We start from the raw sequence: 17,745 nt of genomic DNA, 5'->3' as shown, positions 1-17,745 counted from the left end.
ACACACACAAGAAACCCCCCAGATACCTCTCCCAGTACACATGCACCTTCCCCACATACTCGAAATATCCCTCCCAGTACACACACACCTCAGTACCCCCCAATACCCCTCCCAGTCTACATACACTCCAGCCCCCCAAATACCCCTCCCCCCAGTACACACATAGCCGCCACCCCCCATACTCGGGCGGGGGCTGACGGGCAAGGGGAGGGGCTAGTCTCACCCACAGTCCGGGGGGAGGAGCAGGCGGGGGGAGGGGCTAGGCTCATCCAGTCACTAAGGGAATTTCAGGTCATTCACGACCGCCTCACATAGCGGGCGGGGCCTATCCAGGGAGGGACGCACGTCACTTCCGTTCCTTGGTGGAGAGCGCTGGCGCTGGACGGTGGTGGCGGTTGGTGCGACGGTTGCTGGCAGCCTTCGAGGGACAATGAGCGACAGCGGGGAACAGAACTACGGCGAGCGGGTAATACACGGAGCCTGAGTGCACAGCTGGCCGGGCCTCCAAAGCGGCAGCGCGGCCTGGCCCGTCTGGGGCTGGCTCTGGGCTCGCGCACTCACATCAGCCGCGGGCTAGGGGACGGGACTGCAGCCCCAGCAAGCGGGCGATGTTGGACGCTGCCCGAGCATCATGTGCACGTCAGCGCGCTGGAAGGCCTCGTCCGTAATAGAGCCTGGATGGGTATGGGGCACGAGGACCAAAAATGGCGCCTAGACATGTGCAATGGGAGACTGAGAGAACTCTATGCTGGCTCGGTCGTGGCCATAGAGTGAAGATCCTACCTCCGCTCATTGGCGGGTCACCCGGAACACAAAGGCGACAAAACTATGCACAGAGAGGCCTGAATGCGTCTGTGCCAGGTACCACGCTGCAAACGGAGGTTATACTGGGCTAGGATGCCGGAAGCAACGGCCGCATCAGTCCTAGGCGGGTGCTGACCCGACAGCTTCTATTCACTCTGGCAGGACGTGCGCATCGTGCTCTCGACGGCCACAGCGGTGCCGCACCAGCCCGGTGTTCTTCCCATGCATCCCGGCTCCCCCTTAGCGCACGCAGTGTCTCCTGCAGCGTGGTTGCATCGGGGCGCTTCAGCGGAGTTTTCCACCTGTAAGCCACTGAGTCAATCGTGTCGACGTACGGGCCCGCTAGGGTATCTGGCCCGCCTCCCGGCGCAGCACTTCAATCCCGGCGACTGCCGGGGCTTATCCACCGAATTCTGCCGGCATCGCTGCCGCAGAGCCATCTCTCGGGAGGGTAGGAGGTGCCTGGCAGCCAGCGTGGCTATAAGCGTTCTCTTCCTCTGCATTGGTGTTCCGTGTAGGGTGGGGTATTAAGATGACATTAAGTAACCGTGGGCGCGTCCACCTCCAGCCACCGTGGAGACGGGATTGAACTGAAGCTCCATGCCCCAGTTCCTGTGCTCACTAGTGGCAGGCACTGACGCACCTGTACAGTCCATTATTGTTCTCCATCTAATGGTTGGGTGTGGCCGCTTTTGGCAAACGGTCACTACCCAGAAGCTATGATGCGTGCCTAAAATGCCTGCTTTACCATCAGTACTGGCATAGACATTCACTGCATTGCTAGAGCCTGAGTCAAGGGGATGCCAGAATAGAGCTACATCTGAGCTCTTTCTGTGTTTACAACTATTAGGGGAGCGCTGTCTCACTTTACTGCTTGTACACTGATGTAACTTTCATAGTTTATTCCTATCAAGGTGGTATGATCTTAGAATGTGTTTTTCCCAAAAACTGGAATAGCATAATTGCTCAGACAAAAATACTGTAGACTTTTCCATTATACAGTTAGCCCCTTTGATCACTGGTAGATCAAAATACAGTAATTCTCGCTTAACATTGTAGTTATGATCCTGAAAAATACTACATTAAGTGAAATGATGTTAAGTGAATCCAGTTCCCCATAAGAATTAATGTAAATGTGGGAGTTAAGGTTGCGGGGGGGGGGGGGGGCATGGAATTTTGGCAGACAAAAAACTATATTTATATACAGTATAAGTTTTCAACAATGCTGTACACATCAGGTGAAATTGTGGAGCTTGGTTGAGGTGGTGGAGTCAGAGGGTAGAATATTTCCCAGGGAATGCCTTACTCCTAAATGAACTAGCACTCGGCTGACCCTCAAGGGTTAACACTTCATGTAGCCTCACACTCTACAAGGCAGCACCAATGACGGGAGGGGAGACAGCAGGGCAGAGAGAGACAGAACACATCTTGTGTGGGAGAGACAGATGGGCATTGCCCCTTTAAGTATGCTGAACCCTTCTAAGTACCTTGCCTTTTTAAGTAGATCTGCAACCAGAGTAGCTGCTGCCAGCAAGCTCCTTTCGTCCTGAGCCCTGTTCTGGTCCCTGCTCTTGGAGATGGGGGGGGGGGGGAAGGACACCCTCACATTAGCACCCACCTCGCACACTCACCCTTGCGCAGGAGGCTCCTAGGAGCGGCTCCAAGGCAGTGGGGTGAGGGACAGCTGAACTGCCCAGCAATTGATAGCCTGCTTGGTGGCTATGCACAGGGAACTTAGGGGAGCTAATGGAGGGCTGCCAGTCCCCCCTGCTAGTTCCAGCTGGCTGCTCTTTCTGCAAGCAGTGGGCAAAGCAGGTGGCTCCCAAAGCTCCCATACAACAGAAGAGAGCATTGCACAACTTTAAGTGAGCATGTTCTCTAATTGATCAGCAAAATAACTTAACCAGGATGACTTTATATGAGGAGCTACTATAAAGGGGAAGATCTTTGGGATGGCAGTAGGATAGTTCCCAGTGGTTCTGCCCGGCCACACTGCAACACATCTGATACTTGCATTTTGTGATAATACTGTTCTTGATTACACTATACAGATAGAAATGCACTTCTGAAGGTTTAATAGTCAAAAGTTGCAGTTGTTTGTGTAAGTTAATCTTTTATACATTGAACTTTGACTCTTAGTTATCTGTCTGAAAAAAATCATGAATTTGCCCCTTGAAATAGCTATGGTTTTAGTCTGCGCAGATGTTTTGGCCTCCTGAACCATGTTTAAAGGTGACTTGTATATCTGGACCGTAGCATCTGACTTGAAATTACAAGCCCTGAAGTTTGATTTTTCAGTGATTATTGGGACAGTATTATCCTGCATGCTCACAAGGGGCAGAATATTAGCTATGAAAGCCAAGTAGTAGTATTGCAATTATGGTACAGTAAACGACATCTTCAGAAACAGTGTTTACTGCAAAAATGTTATCTTTAGCTGGTCAAATATAATAAATGAAGGTAATCAGAAAAGGAGAGGTGAATTGCTTGGATATCTGTCAAAAAAAAAAAAAAGCTTGTCAATATAACCCAAATGGAGTACATTAGTTTAAATTGAAACCTTGCAGAAATACATATTTTAAGTGAAATTTTCTGACTTTCCAATATGCTGGAGACCTATATAGCTGTTTGTATTTCTACATATTAGTTGGTAATTGAGTTTTTAAATCTGTCACAGAGGGTTTTTCATTTCCTTTTTAAAAAACAAAAAAAAAGTAAAACTTTAGCTTTCCACAGAAATCCATATGTAGGGTGTTAATATGAAATCTTAAATTTTATCCGTGTACTCATCTTTCCAGTAGCATGTGTAGAATTTCCAGTGGCACAGATTTACCAGTATTGGACAGTAATACTGACCTAGGGTTGGTGAGACGCAAGTCAGCTGATCAGTGTTAAGGAACTCTGGGTTTTGAGCATCTACATTATATTTAAACCCTACATTCAGACTTTCTTAACCCATGCTCAAACCTAGGGCTCAGACATACACACTGCAGTGTGCAGACCTAGCTCAAAGTAACCATATTCCAGAGTCCCTAACACTCGCCCCTGAAACGTGGCCAATCTAGCCCTAGGATTGTAATACAGTGTCGGACATCTTTAGTGCCCACTCGGCCGCTTTACCAGGCTTGATCAGCTCGCTTTCCACTGCAAATCCAGGAGATTTTGATAGTGTATTTGCAGAATGGTGATCAGAACAGAATGGTTTAACGCTTACCTGAGATGCTGTGATCTGCAAAAGGGGTGATGAGGGCAGCTTCCCTTTTCAATAGAGTGGGTTGCAGATTGTTGGAGGTAAGAGGGCTCAGGAAGTTGTTGCATGGAACTGTGGGATACTTCCAACTGATTCTTGGGATCTCTGTGAAGCAGGGCTGCAGCTACACTTCAAAGCAATAGGGTTTGGATCCTGGGCTTGACTCGAACTAGGACCCACCAGCCCTGCCAGGGTCTTGGTCGTGGCTTAACACAATTTGCAGCGGAGACACCAGGGCATTAGCCTTGAGCCCAGGCTCTAACACAGTCTTACATTAAAGTGTAGACATCCTAAATGTTCAACAATTAGGGGCAAGATTCCTTTTTAAACTTCGGTGCATTCAAGATGCTAAATATTATTAGATAGTGTTTTTCTGAGTGACCAAATTTTAGGTTAGTGTTTTTCCAATCTTATTTTTCATAATATCTGCATCTTGTACTTTGACCAAGCATTTTTCTGCAAGGAAAAGAACATATTTACCATTTAATCCCTGTTCACTTTGGGCTGCCAAATTGGTAGCTGAATGTGAGTGTATTGGCCGAAGCCCTACTTGAGTGAGAAAATACTGTCAGGGTTTGAGTATGGTTTGCCATCATAACCACTTTGCATCTCTGATTAGTGTTTATGGGAACTATATTAAAACTTTGTGAAAACATAAAACACTGGTATGAAGAGGACCTTAAATAATGAAATTATAGAAAATGTGTGAAATTTAAACTATACATCACCCTGACCTTGGGGATTTTCAGAAAATTGCATACGTAAGCCACCCCCTGTCAACATAGACATGAACAAGACCTAAAATCAGGTATGTCTCACTAGCATTTAATTATAAAACATAGCCATACAGGAGTAATATTACTAACTTGAGTTGTCTTTTTGGGGTGGGGGGGGACTCATAAGTTTCACATGTTTTTTAAAAGTAAAAATGGAGAACTAACTACCACAGATCTGCTATTTTACACTAGATTATAACAGATTTGCTCTTTTCAATTGTTTTATGTGAGACAGGGTGGTGAGGTAATAACTTTTATTGGGCTATCTTCTGTTGGTGAGGACAATACAAGCTTTTGAGTTTACGCAGAGCTCTTCAGGTGAAAAGCAGTTCTGTAAGGTTGAAAGCTTGTCTGTCTCTCCAACAGAAGGTGAATAAAAGACATTACCTCACCCACCTTGTGTCTCTCATATCCTGGGACTGACATGACTACAACAACACTGGCTTTTGTGACACTTTTCTAGTAGTTTTAAGTACTTTTTTTGCAAGGTTACCGATAAGTGGCTTTTTGCTGTTTCAAGCTGAAAGTTGGGGAGTCTCCACTTTATTCATAGAAGTAAAGCTGTGGGCCCAGTAATCAAGTGAGATGTAATTTATTTCAATGGAAATAGCATGTGCTTGCCTCCCAGCATGATCCCCCTGAAGTGTATTCATTGACAAACTGCCCAAAATGAAGTGAGATTATGTAAACTCTGCAAAATCCAGGATTTGAAATAAATGGGAATATTTTTCACAATGAACGCTGTCAATGGTTCCTACTTTTATTTCAAGTCACTTTATCCCAGATGTTGGTTCAGTGGTCTTCTGGTCACTCCTGAAGTATACCATTCCTTTTTGGAAAATAGATGGTTACCTTGGTCTGTGTTCTTTTATTTGGAAATCTTTGAGACCTCCAAATACTGATCCTTTTCCTTTGAATGACCAAATAAGAGTGGCAGGCACTGAACCTCTCTCAGAATAGTACTTACTAACCTTGTCTTCACATGGAAAAAGGTGTTTGCGTGTTTTTGACCAACTTTTAAAAACACATCCTTTTCTAGTGAAGACATAGCCAGTGAAAGATAATAAAGTTGTACTGAATGCCCTCTGTCCTTTATTTGAGTCATTTAACATACTGATGCCCTGTTTATAGCTTGCTTACACATCAATTTTACATTTTTTACTAATAAATACAGAACATGTCACAATGTTAGTTGTGAATAAGTAATTTCAATAGTATTCAAGCTGTATGAGAGGAACAGCCTACTCCATATGTTGAAAGTACTTAAGCATGGCTCATTCCAAACATTAGGCCACAGTCAACTTAAATATCACACCTCTGAATTAATCTGCTGTAGTTATAAGTAACTAATATTACTAAAACTGAAAGATTTTCAGTTTGTTTCCCCTCTTAAGTGGAACTTTTACATAGTGACTAAGAATAATAAAAAAACACTTGGGAAAATGTGATTGTAAACTCAAATTAACAGGAAATCAGGGTTAAGTGCATTATCTGAAACGGCTTTATATTTTTAAATTAAAATTCAAGTTGAGTATCCCTTTAAGATAACTGAAGCCCTACTATTTGTCATTTAATTATTATAGAAATGAATGTGAGGTTGTATTTCCACAAAAACTTTAAAATCACAGGTTTTCTTTTACCTGTCTGTGCTTGCCTTATGCCTTACAGCTTTCACCACGTGGAGAAGGCTTGAAAATAATCTACCTTCTTAGAGAGATTTCTGCTTTTATAACTTTTCCATATTTTTAGTAAAATACATGTTAATTGTTCTATTATCATAACTATCATTGTAATTAATGGAATGCCACGAATAATAATGAAAACACAGAAGGCATAGATTTGAGTTTCTAGCCTCTTGTATTCCCTTTTTAAGTGCATTAAGTGTATGTGTTATCATGTGTATGCCAAAAATAGGTGGCATGACTGCTACAGGAGCTACGACCCTGAATCTGCTGGCTCCCATGCACTCTCAAAATCCAAAGTTGAAGGAAGGAAAAATGTGAATGAATATAGTAGCAGATACAGGGAAAGGGGTGGGGGAGTTACAATCCTAAAATAAGCCCCCTCTGCAATTCTGAAATTCAGGTTTAGAAAACTATTTACATGTAAAACATTGGATAAGCAAATTTCCAATGGGATGTGCAGTGGTATGAAACTAATACAATCCTTGACAGATTCACAGTCTTGCTTAGAGCTAGGGGAGAAGAACCCAACTTCTCTTCTGCTACCCTTCCCCTCCAGCCATAGCACAAACAGAAACTTACCCTGCCTTTGCTGCTTCTGTGCATAGCAAGCCTCCAGCAGACATCTTAATACAAAGGGGGAGCATAGAACAATACAAGTATGAAGAGAGGAAAACTCAGACTGGGAAGAGCAAAACCAAGCAAACTAGAAGCTGAAAAATGTAAGCACTGGCTTTGGGAGAAGCTTGCACCAAGATGAGAGGAGATTGATAAAGATATAGTGGGGAAACATCAGATTCTCTGCTCTGTGGGCTTCTAGTACTTGAGGCAATATTCTCTGACTCTGAAGGGAGTGCTTCCTTTCTTGCCAAGTGAAAGGGTAGTGTTGACAAGCTCTACTGGAGTCATGTCCAACTTTCCTCATTCTTCTAAGGTTTATTGCAGTAATGTGTGCGCTCTTTAGAGATGAGAGGGGAATAGATTCTTCAAAGACTCCCAGAAAGGAACCTGGGGAGAATGTATAGAAAGTTTGCGAAAGAAATGGTAAAGAATCATGACATAGGTTGAAAGAATTACAGGAGAGAGAACAAAATCCAAAGGAGCTGAATGAGAGAGAATCCAATTGCTTAATTTAGGATGTAGATATTAAGCAATTTTTTTTCCTCTTTTTAGGTTTCCTTCTCCTGCGATTTTTTTAAAGGAATTCCACTTAGTTATGGTTACCTCTGCGTTTGTATAAACCAATTTGTTGCCAACTTTGTAATTGTCTTGGCACTGTTAAATGGTTTAACATGTTCCACCTCTGATGTTGTTGCACGTGGTAATATAGGTAAAGTGACTCATCTTTTTGAGGCATGAGTTTCTTGAATAAAATGTAATCTTAGAAATTATGCCATTAAAATGAGTGTTGGGAGTTCACACAATAGTATTGCTCTTTGTCTGCACATTTGAGTCCCACAAAGAACTATAAATTTGTTTAAAAATAAGAGCTTAGTTTATGGAGAATATAGCAAAATCTGTATGAACTACACACAGGCCAATGTTCTGTGTTAACAAGTTGTTTAAGGCTTTTGGTCAAATGTGACTAAAGGAAGCAAATGCTCAAATTCTTCTGAAGTCTAGTAGTTTTAAAACTAGGATTATAGAAGCAATGGGAATTTTTAATGCTCATTATGTTTCTGTGCCAGGCCTAAAAGGTGTAAATTTGGAAAACCCTGAGTAAATGGAGCTAGGTTTAGGAAGCCTCATCTCCAAGACATTTTGGTCTTTACTGATTTTTATCACTGTTGTGCATAAAGTACCTTGTAAAAGGAAATTGTGTTTGAAGCGACCACTAAGTTCTGACATTTTAAAAAAAAACTGGAAGAATTGGTTCATAGAAACTTAAAATGAGGCAGAGTTCTGGGATGGATTAAGGTTTTTTCTTTAAATGGAGTAGTGAGTCCAGATTAAATAATGTTCACAACTAATTAGAAAAATCCTATTAGCTTTCATTGCATGAAACTGTAAAACATGATTCCTGCTAAATACTGCCTAGTGTAGAAAACTTAAGGTCTGCCTTTTTCTTCATAGCTGGGTAGTATAGTTTGATTACATTTTCAAAAATAAGAATATCTGACTTCTAGTTTAACTGCTCTTGCTGTTGATTTGAAATGAATTCTCACTTAACACTTCATAATATTTTAAACATTAATGGTAGTCACTGTAAACAAACTCACAGCAAAACAAGCTTTCCTCTGGGTTGTGTGGATGTGGTGGCTTCAACTAAAATTAAAACTAATTTTGCTCAGCTGATGACTGTCCAGTATGAAAACACCTTTTCATATGAATTTCCAAACGCTGGGAATATGAAGTTAAAAAGAAGGGGAAAAAATGCTTAGAATTGACAAGAGGGGGAGTAATTTTTGGCCCCAAAATGTTATTAATCGGCTGCTGATAGGTGAAACATGGCTCAAAGTTTAGATTTTTTATTTAAATAAAATAGCAGGCTTTTTCCAAATTGGCTATCAATAAGAGAGTTTCCCCAAGCTTTAAAACAAAGAACTCTCCCCAACCAATATTTATTCTTCTCCAGTGTTTGCAACCCAAAATGTTGCAGCCTTGTGATTGTGTATGAAAGTTGGAGGGGGTGCTGGCTAGAAACTTTTAAATCATAAAATGTAAGTAACTAGGCTATATTCATTATCCATAATGAGAAAAATACAAGTAGTAAACAATGGTATAAATAGTAGATTAGATTTTGAGAACCAGAATTAATGTTGATATGCACAATTGCATCTTCAGTTTGTGTGCAGAATTACCATGGTTGCATATGGAAATACAGAACTTGCATGTGGTCAGTTTGCAGGCAAACTAAACATGCTCATATCGAACTTTTAAAATCACGCCTTCAAAATTGTTGTTATAATGTATATTAGTGGAATTAGTGACATAAACGAACATTACAAGGTTAAGTCATTTAATATACAGCTGAATTGTACTTTTTAATTCAAAAAAATTATTGGTTTGCTCAGTTTAATTAGATGTGTGTGCAATGGTGACCTAAATATGTGGCTAAAGCAGTATGAAATATAGTAGCCCTTGAAATTTTTCATGTCAAAATGACTGGTAAATCTTCAATTCATCCATTGCACACTTCATTTTAAATTAGGCATAAATAGAGAATCATAGCTATCTAATACTAAGACTGATTTGACATCCATGTAAAAAGTAATAGAAAAATTGGTAGATCCAAGTCTTGAATTGCATATATAATAATAAAAAAGGTCCAAAAACGTAGCATTTTTTTCTAGTTTCAGTTTTGGCACTAGATTTTATCCTGGAGTTTTAAAATATTCTTCATCCTGTTCTTTTTCTATTAAGGTTAATGTTGAAGAAGGAAAATGCGGAAGTCGTCATTTGACAAGTTTTATAAATGAGAATTATTTGAAGCTCAGGAATAAGTGAAGCTGAAATTTGAAAAAAAAAAAGAAAGTGAATGCATGCTAATTATCAGACCAGAAGTCCCACTTATAGAATATTGAGCAATTTGTGTGAAGTGGGGAAGATGAAAGAAGTCAGAATTTGAAACGGAAGAATGAAGAAAAGGAATAAAAATGAAGTTAAGATAAGAAGTAATCTGGAATCTGAAAGCACTACGCTAAGTAATTACTAGTCTGTTTATGTGTCCCTGTATATTTTGCTAAACATGCATGCATTATCTGTTTAATAGAGAAAGCACATGCAGGGTAAAGAAGTGCCTACCAGGGAAAAAACTTCTTAAAATCTAGGCAGTTCTAATTTCAACTGCCCGGACACATAGTTGAGATGCAAATTTTACCATTTTTTTTCACTGGAGCTTGTTTACAGAGTTGAGATCACCCAGAAATTGTGTACAAATTAGACTTTCAATATCTGCATGCAGGAATCCCGTTCTGCTTCCAGAAGCGGAAGTGCTCATGGGTCCGGCAAGTCTGCAAGGCACAGCCCTGCAAGATCTCGATCCAAGGAGGACTCCAGGCGATCCAGGTCAAAATCTAGATCCAGGTCTGAATCAAGGTGAGTTTTCATTCAACACAGACATGTCTGTCTGAATTTGTTTTGACAGTGGTGGGGTGGAAACTAATCAAGCTAAGCCTGAATCTGGTACCAAAGGTTTAAAACAGACCTACAGAAGATTGTTTTTACTCAAATCTTATGCCATTTCTGTATGACACATAAAAATAAGTTGCTGTATGACACATAAAAATAAGTGTGAGATGTGAAGACTCTTGCTCTCTTTCAACCTCAGGTATATCAAGTTAACTCTGATTTTTTTTTTTTTGCTGGAATATCTCCTGCAGTCTTTTCATGTATGAGCTCACCCCTTCATTTAGGGGATGTGTGTGTTATCAGTTTAACAAAATATTTCCTGTGTCTCAAATGTTATGCCATTTATAGTTAAATGTCGTCAAACTGCTAAATGGTCTGACTAAAACTCCTTCCCCTCTCTTGACTCTTATGATGTCTTGCATTAGTTCATCAGTCACCACAGCATCTTCCATGCCACATGGCCTGAATTCAAGATTTAAATACAAAAGCAGAGAAGGGAGATTGGGGGAGGTAGGTTTTACAAACTACACACCTTTCAGACTGTCTTAAAAGAGATACCTTTTAATGTATTAAAAACACAATTCCCACTTTTTTGTCTTTATGTTTAATGTACATAAAGGTGGCTTATTGTACAGTGTTTTATAATTCCCTTTTACAGTTATAATTTTTTAGTAGTAACCTGTTCAGATGATCCGCTTGTATGTTCCCACCCAAAAAACATGGAGCATGATTTGCTTCTACATATAACAAATATCCAGCTTGCTCAAGTGCATTAATACAGCCTCATCATATGTACTTACATAATACACTTGACAAGTGTAAAGCAAGTGATAACGTTAGTACAATAAACTGAAAAGATTATTTTTAAAATTCCCTGAGAGCTTTGTAAGACTTCTCAAAGACTGGGGTTTGGGGAGTAATCTGTATATATTGCTGCTGTTTCAAACTACTCATACATGTTGCTAGGTTCTCAATTTAATTGTAAACACTCAAGGGGAAGACTTGGGTGTCACTGAGCAGAGGTGGTTTTCATTGAACTGTTCACATGTGTTTTTATACAGTAAAAAAAGGTTAGTGTTAGGCTGTATAAAGAATTCATAGAAAAAATATGAAAACATTCCGTTATGTATATCAGTGGTACATCTTTGCCTGGAATACTGTTCTGGTGACTCTGCAACAAAAAACAAATGAAAAATGTTCAAAGAGGAGCAACAAAATGCTTAAGGGTGTGGAGAGGTTCTGTATGAGAAGTTTTTCTTCTCTGAAGAGTCCAATAAGGCGACATGATAAGTGTGTACAAAATAATGAACGGCATATAATGGTAAATCCTGCACTCCTGTTTACTGTAATAAAACAAGGGGGTATCAAATGAAATTGAAAAGCAAAATGAAAACTCCTCTTTACACAGTTTGTAATTAACCTGTGGCACTCATTGCTATGGGAGATCTGAGGACAACAAGAGGATTCATTAGAATATCTAAGCCTTTTTTGGATAAGAACATCAGTTAATTTGCATTTTGTTGTACATCAATAAGTAGCCAAATGTTGATGTTGAAAGGAACTAATATAACTTTGGGGACTTAGTGAGTTTTTATGGTTGATACTGCAGCTTTAATGTTGCCATGGTATTAGCTTTTAATCTTGTGGCTTTTAAAGAAAATAAGAAATCAATAACTGTGTGATCTTCCCAAGCTCAAAGCGTTATAATGGAATTGTATAATTTCATCAGCCTACTGGCTTTACAGCATGTCCCCTCTCTCATTGGGAGCTTTTGACCACCGTGGCTTCATGAATTTAGAACAGAGGCACCTGTAATAAACTTTAAATGCCTTGAACTGGAAATTATGAACTCCACTGGGTTAACCATATAACTTGAGCAGAATTACAGCCGTGTCTTAATGTGTTTGGGACCCAAGGTACCTACATTCCATTTCCAGCTTTGTCAGATTTTGAACATGGTCATGGGCAAGTCATTTTAAATGTGATTCTGGTCAGAAACTAAACAGTCCTACAAACTCAGCTTTAGTTCTGAGAGTTAGACTGGGTTCTTTCTGACACACCTGTAAAAGAGAAGCAATAATCTGATAATGCACAAAATGATTATTGTGTAATTTCATTGTCTTCAAATGGTGCTCTTTGACACCGGTATGAACAAAATGCCTTCAGCTGGTTTGTACAAGCGTATATGATTGGTGCTAAGGCCTTGTCTACACAAAATTAGATCTATTTAACTACGTTGCTATAAGTTGTGAAATTTCATGCCCTGAGCATTGTGGTTAGTTTGACCCAACCCCAGTGTAGGTATGGCTACAGCCTGTCAGATTAACTCTTATCAGCATTTCTCAACGGGGGTGCACGTACACCTAGGGGTACACAGAGGTCTTCCGGGATTATCAGTTCTCTAGATATTTGCCTAGTTTTACAATAGACTATATAAAAAGCACTAGCAAAATCTAAAAACTAATATTTCATACAGACAAAATGAGAGCAATTTTTCAGTAATAGTGTGCTGTGACATTTTTTGTAATTGTCTGGTTTTGTAAGCAAGTAGTTAAGACAAATCAGACTCCTAAAAGAGGTACAGTAGTTTGGAAAGGTTGAGAACTACATCAACAGAAGAACTTGTGGCTGTGCTGCTGCAGCGTAGACATGCCATAGTAAACAGTTCTGAGCTCCGGATTTTTGTCTGTCTTGGCATTGCAATGTGACCATAATAAAAGCAAAGTGGGTGTACATAAGCAGCACATCTATTATAAGACAGTTTTTCAGATCAGTGGTCCATCTTGTCCAGTGATGTACAGCTCATTCTTTGAAGAGGGTTAACTCCGTTGTTAATTATGGTCTGTGGGCTGGCATATATGATTAGGATTAAATACTCTCTCAACCTGCAGAACGTCCAAAGATCAGGGTAGAATATGGTATTCATGTAGTAACCAGAGGTCTAGTTACTAACCCTTATTTGTTCAGTACCTTAGTCTCACATTCAGTGAGAAAGCATGCTCATAAATTTGACCACCATTATTTCTGCTCTTTGTTGCTTTCTCTAGTCTCCATTGTTTCTTGCCCTCTTCTGTTTCCCATCTTCTTTCCTCTGGATTTTCATCCCCGCAGCAACTTCTGAAATGCACCTCCATGTAGGATTCACTGCCTACCCTCTTCCCAGCTTCGTGGACTAAATTGTGATCCCATTTGTTAACATTAATTTGATATTGGGATGCTAATTCGAGAGCTCATTGGGATTAATTTAAAAATTGCTTCAAATTTAATTTGCAGAATAAATGTCATGTGCGTGGGTGGTTGCACAGTCCTGATCTATTCAGATATCCTGCCACAGACCGTGGATACTGCTAGATGCTTCAGAAGAAGATGCAGAAAACCTGTTATTAAGGAAATTTCTTTCTAACCTGACAATTTGTGGTTGGATTATGCCCTGAAGCATGATTTATTTTATTTTTTTTCAAGGTGACTGTAGCATATTCCCGTTTGTAAGATTCTCCTCAAGTGGTTCAGCTTTGGGAAATTTCTAGAAAAGCAGTGCTTTCTGGGACCACCTGAGCACTCCCTAGCGGTACTGAATGTTCAGAGAAAAGGTTATGAAGTTGTGTGCTTCCCATCTACATTGGCTTTTTTCCTCCTCTGGCAAGTGGCAGGTGGAGGAAATGGTTTTGTCCATGCCAGAACTTTTTTCTTTGATTCCTTAAGAATTTTTTGTGGGTGAGACTTTAAATTATTTAAGTGGTTTCTCTGGCCTTGTGTAGCTAGATTACCATACTGGCTCTGAGGCTGTTGCATCATGTACTTTCCGGATCTTAAAGATTCAGAGAACATCCTACTTGAAGCAGCACATATTAGTCTGTGGGTATGGCTACACTTGGAATTTCAAAGCGCTGCCAAGGCAGCGCTTTGAAGTCTGAGTGTGGTTGGAGTAGCAGCACTGGGAGAGAGGTCTCCCAGCGCTGCTTGTAAACCACATCCTTTACGGGTGTAGCTTGCAGCGCTGGGAGCCGCGCTCCGAGTGCTGCCGTCCTGATTACACTGACGCTTTACAGCGCTGTATCTTGCAGCGCTCAGGGGGGTGTTTTTTCACACCCCTGAGCGCAAAAGTTGCAGCGCTGTAAAGTGTGAGTGTAGCCATAGCCTGTGTTTTCTTGCTGTCAGATGTGTGCCCCTGCTGCCTAATGCATCTCAAAAGCTATTTCCTGAGCTGGTTTTTGACATGCCAGGTCTTCATACTTCGGGCATGTGAACATAGGCACACCTGGGTCCAGGCTTTCCTTATAGGGTTCTGATCTGTCTTGTGCTCAGCCTTATTCTTCTGAGGGACAGGATAGAATGTAGTCTTCTTTTTTAAGCTCCCTGAAGTGGGAGATGCAGAATCCATGGCACTCAGAACTGGCATTTTTTGCTTACTTCAGATTGGCTCAACAGTCTGTGCATGTTTGTGGGGCACGTTTGTTGCCAAATAAGTGACACAGAAAACTGAGTCTGGTGCCAATGACTTCAGGGGTGTCTCTGCCCTTGTAGGAGCCTTATGTTGACTCTGGATTCCTTGTTGCCAATTTGTTTTAACTTAGCCAGAGGCTTTCTAGGCGAACTGCCATCAAGCACAGAAGCAAGAAGTAAAGTTTAGAGCGGCTTTGTGCCAGGTGACTCAAATATCAAATCTCCAAATTTTGATACAAAATTACTAAAGATAGTTAAGACCCAGGCAGATGGCAAAGAGCTACAAAAGGATCTCTCAAAACTGAGTGACTGGGCAACAAAATGGCAGATGAAATGTAATGTTGATGATAAATGCAAAGTAGTGCGCATTGGAAAGCATAATCCCAACTATACATATAAAATGATGGGGATCTCAAGAAAGATCTTGGAGTCATTGTGGACAGTTCTCTGAAAACATCCACTCAATGTGCAGTGGCAGTCAAAGTGAACAGAATGCTGGGAATAATTAAGAAAGGGATAGATAAGACAGAAAATATCATGTTGCCTCTATAAATCCATGGTACTCCTACACCTTGAATACTGTGTGCAGATGTCACCCCATCTCAAAAAAGATACAAGGTTCAGAAAAGGGCAACAAAAATGATTAGGGGTATGGAATGGCTTCCATATGAGGAGAGATTAAGACTGGGACATTCCAGCTTGGAAAAGGCTAAGGGGATATGTGATTGAGGTATGTAAAATCATGACTTGTGTAGAGAAAGTAGATAAGGAAGTGTTTACTACTTCTCATAACACGAACTAGGAGTCACCAAATGAAATTAAGAGCTAGCGGGTTTTAAACAAACAAAAGGAAGTATTTCTTCACACAATGCACAGTCAGTCTGTTGAACTCCTTGCCCGAGGATGTTATGAAAGCCAAGACCATAACCGGGTTCAAAAAAGAACTGGATAAATTCATGGAGAATAGGTCCATCAATGGCTATTAGCCAGGGTAGCCAGGAATGGTGTCCCTAGTCTATGTTTGCCAGAAGCTGGGAATGAGCGACGGGATAAATCACTCGATGATTACCTGTTCCGTTCATTCTCTCTGGGGCACCTGGCATTGGCCACTGTCAGAAGACAGGATACTGGGCTAGATGAAGCCTTGGTCTGACCAAGTAGGGCCATTCTTACGTAAATCCACAACGCTCAAGGGGTGGGCAGCACATGAGCAGATCAGAGGCCTTAATTTCAAAGGCATCTCTAGCTCTTCCAAGTGAATGCTGATCCCTGTTACTTCTGGCTCTCCCTTTCACAGTGCTGTTCCCTTGGTATTGATACCCCCTCTGCAATCTGTACAGTGACTATTGCTCACTGTAGAGATCCATTGGGATCCCTCCTTTGCATCTGGAGAATTTACCAGTCTTCTGATTCATAATCATGGTTCTAGAGGGCTCTTGATCAGCCTAGGGGTCATAGTATGGACATGGAGGCTTTTTCTGGATCATTCAGGCTTTGGCTTTTGGGAAGATGGGGAGTGGGATGTCGCTTTTTCTCTTAGACACCAGTTGGGCCGCCTTCTCCAGGGCAATGCAGGTTTGTTGGAGAAACATTGGTATAGAACCCCTTTTCCTGTCCCCATTTACCTCCATGTTGTCAAGGATCTCCGTCAACTTTCTGGAGGCCAGAGGATCATAAGAACTTAGGTTTTTTTTTGTTCATCCTTTGAGAGATAAAAGTACATTCCATTTTAATCTCTACCCCTAACTGACAACATGATGATCCGTCGGATTCAAATGGAGAGGAAGCAGGCAGTGATTTCAAATGACCCTCTGCTACTGATGATGAAACTAAGTCTTCAGATTCTACAATCATGTCTACACCTTTGTCACTTCCTAATGACTGCAGACAATTTTAAGACTTATTGATAGAGGCATCAGAACTGGAAGTCACCACAATCCAAGAGAAGACTCCATCTTTTTTTGTCGTGTTACATTGAAAGATTACTCTGCTTGACAATGATAACTTGTTGAACCTTGTTTGAGATATCAGACAACGCCAGCATCTGTACCGGTTGTCACCAAGAAGGCAGATTATTTGCAGTAGGTCCTGCAACAGGGATCCCTCTATGCCTTTCCGCACCTGATTCCTGGTTGTCTCCGCAGATATCAGTAATGTTAGGGGTTCAAAAGTTTCCCAGGGTGGACTTGATTTAAATCAATTTGATTTAAATTACCAGTCAGGAAGATTTGATTTAATCATGAGTTTCTACATAAAAGTGCATTTTGTTGGTTGCTATAACCTTAATACATATCCTTCACAGCTCAGATGTAGGTTTCATTTTTAGAAGGTACACACTATACATTTTTAAAGTGATTTATTTTGAAAACTTTTCAGATTAGTTTTACAGCTATATCAGAAAATGAATGATTGTTTAGTTATTTCATTTACCAAAGGTAATTGAAGCAGATAGTTCACCACCTAATGACTTCATATACATCTCCAGTTCAACAGGTGAATCATTAATATTTGGAGGATTTTCTTGCCATGCTGTATTAGGAGAACATCACCAGACAGACATTTAAATTGTTTTATTTCACTAAAACAATAATATGTATTCTGGATTTTTTTTCTTCAACAGAAAACAATTTAACAAAACAAGCATGAATTTTTTAATTTAGTTAAACATTTAATTTTTTTAAATCAGGTTTGTTTTTATTAAAATTGTGTAAAATAGTTA

At 40.5% G+C, this 17,745-nt stretch overlaps 1 protein-coding gene across 1 annotated transcript in view; it reads left to right on the top strand.

Moving 5' to 3' along the window:
* The first annotated feature begins 306 nt into the window (after nt 1–306).
* Nucleotides 307–17,745, top strand: part of TRA2B (transformer 2 beta homolog) — a 35,994-nt gene continuing 18,555 nt past the window's right edge. The window contains exons 1-2 of the mRNA XM_075068607.1: nt 307–466; nt 10,417–10,550. Coding sequence (XP_074924708.1) covers nt 431–466; nt 10,417–10,550 — 170 coding nt within the window. The 5' untranslated portion in view covers nt 307–430. The remainder of the gene's footprint in view (nt 467–10,416; nt 10,551–17,745) is intronic.

Source organism: Chelonoidis abingdonii, chromosome 8, assembly GCF_003597395.2.
Source record: "Chelonoidis abingdonii isolate Lonesome George chromosome 8, CheloAbing_2.0, whole genome shotgun sequence".
Lineage (NCBI taxonomy): Eukaryota > Metazoa > Chordata > Testudines > Testudinidae > Chelonoidis > Chelonoidis abingdonii.
Note: the sequence above shows the minus strand (reverse complement) of the source record. Positions and strands in the feature narration are given on the sequence as shown.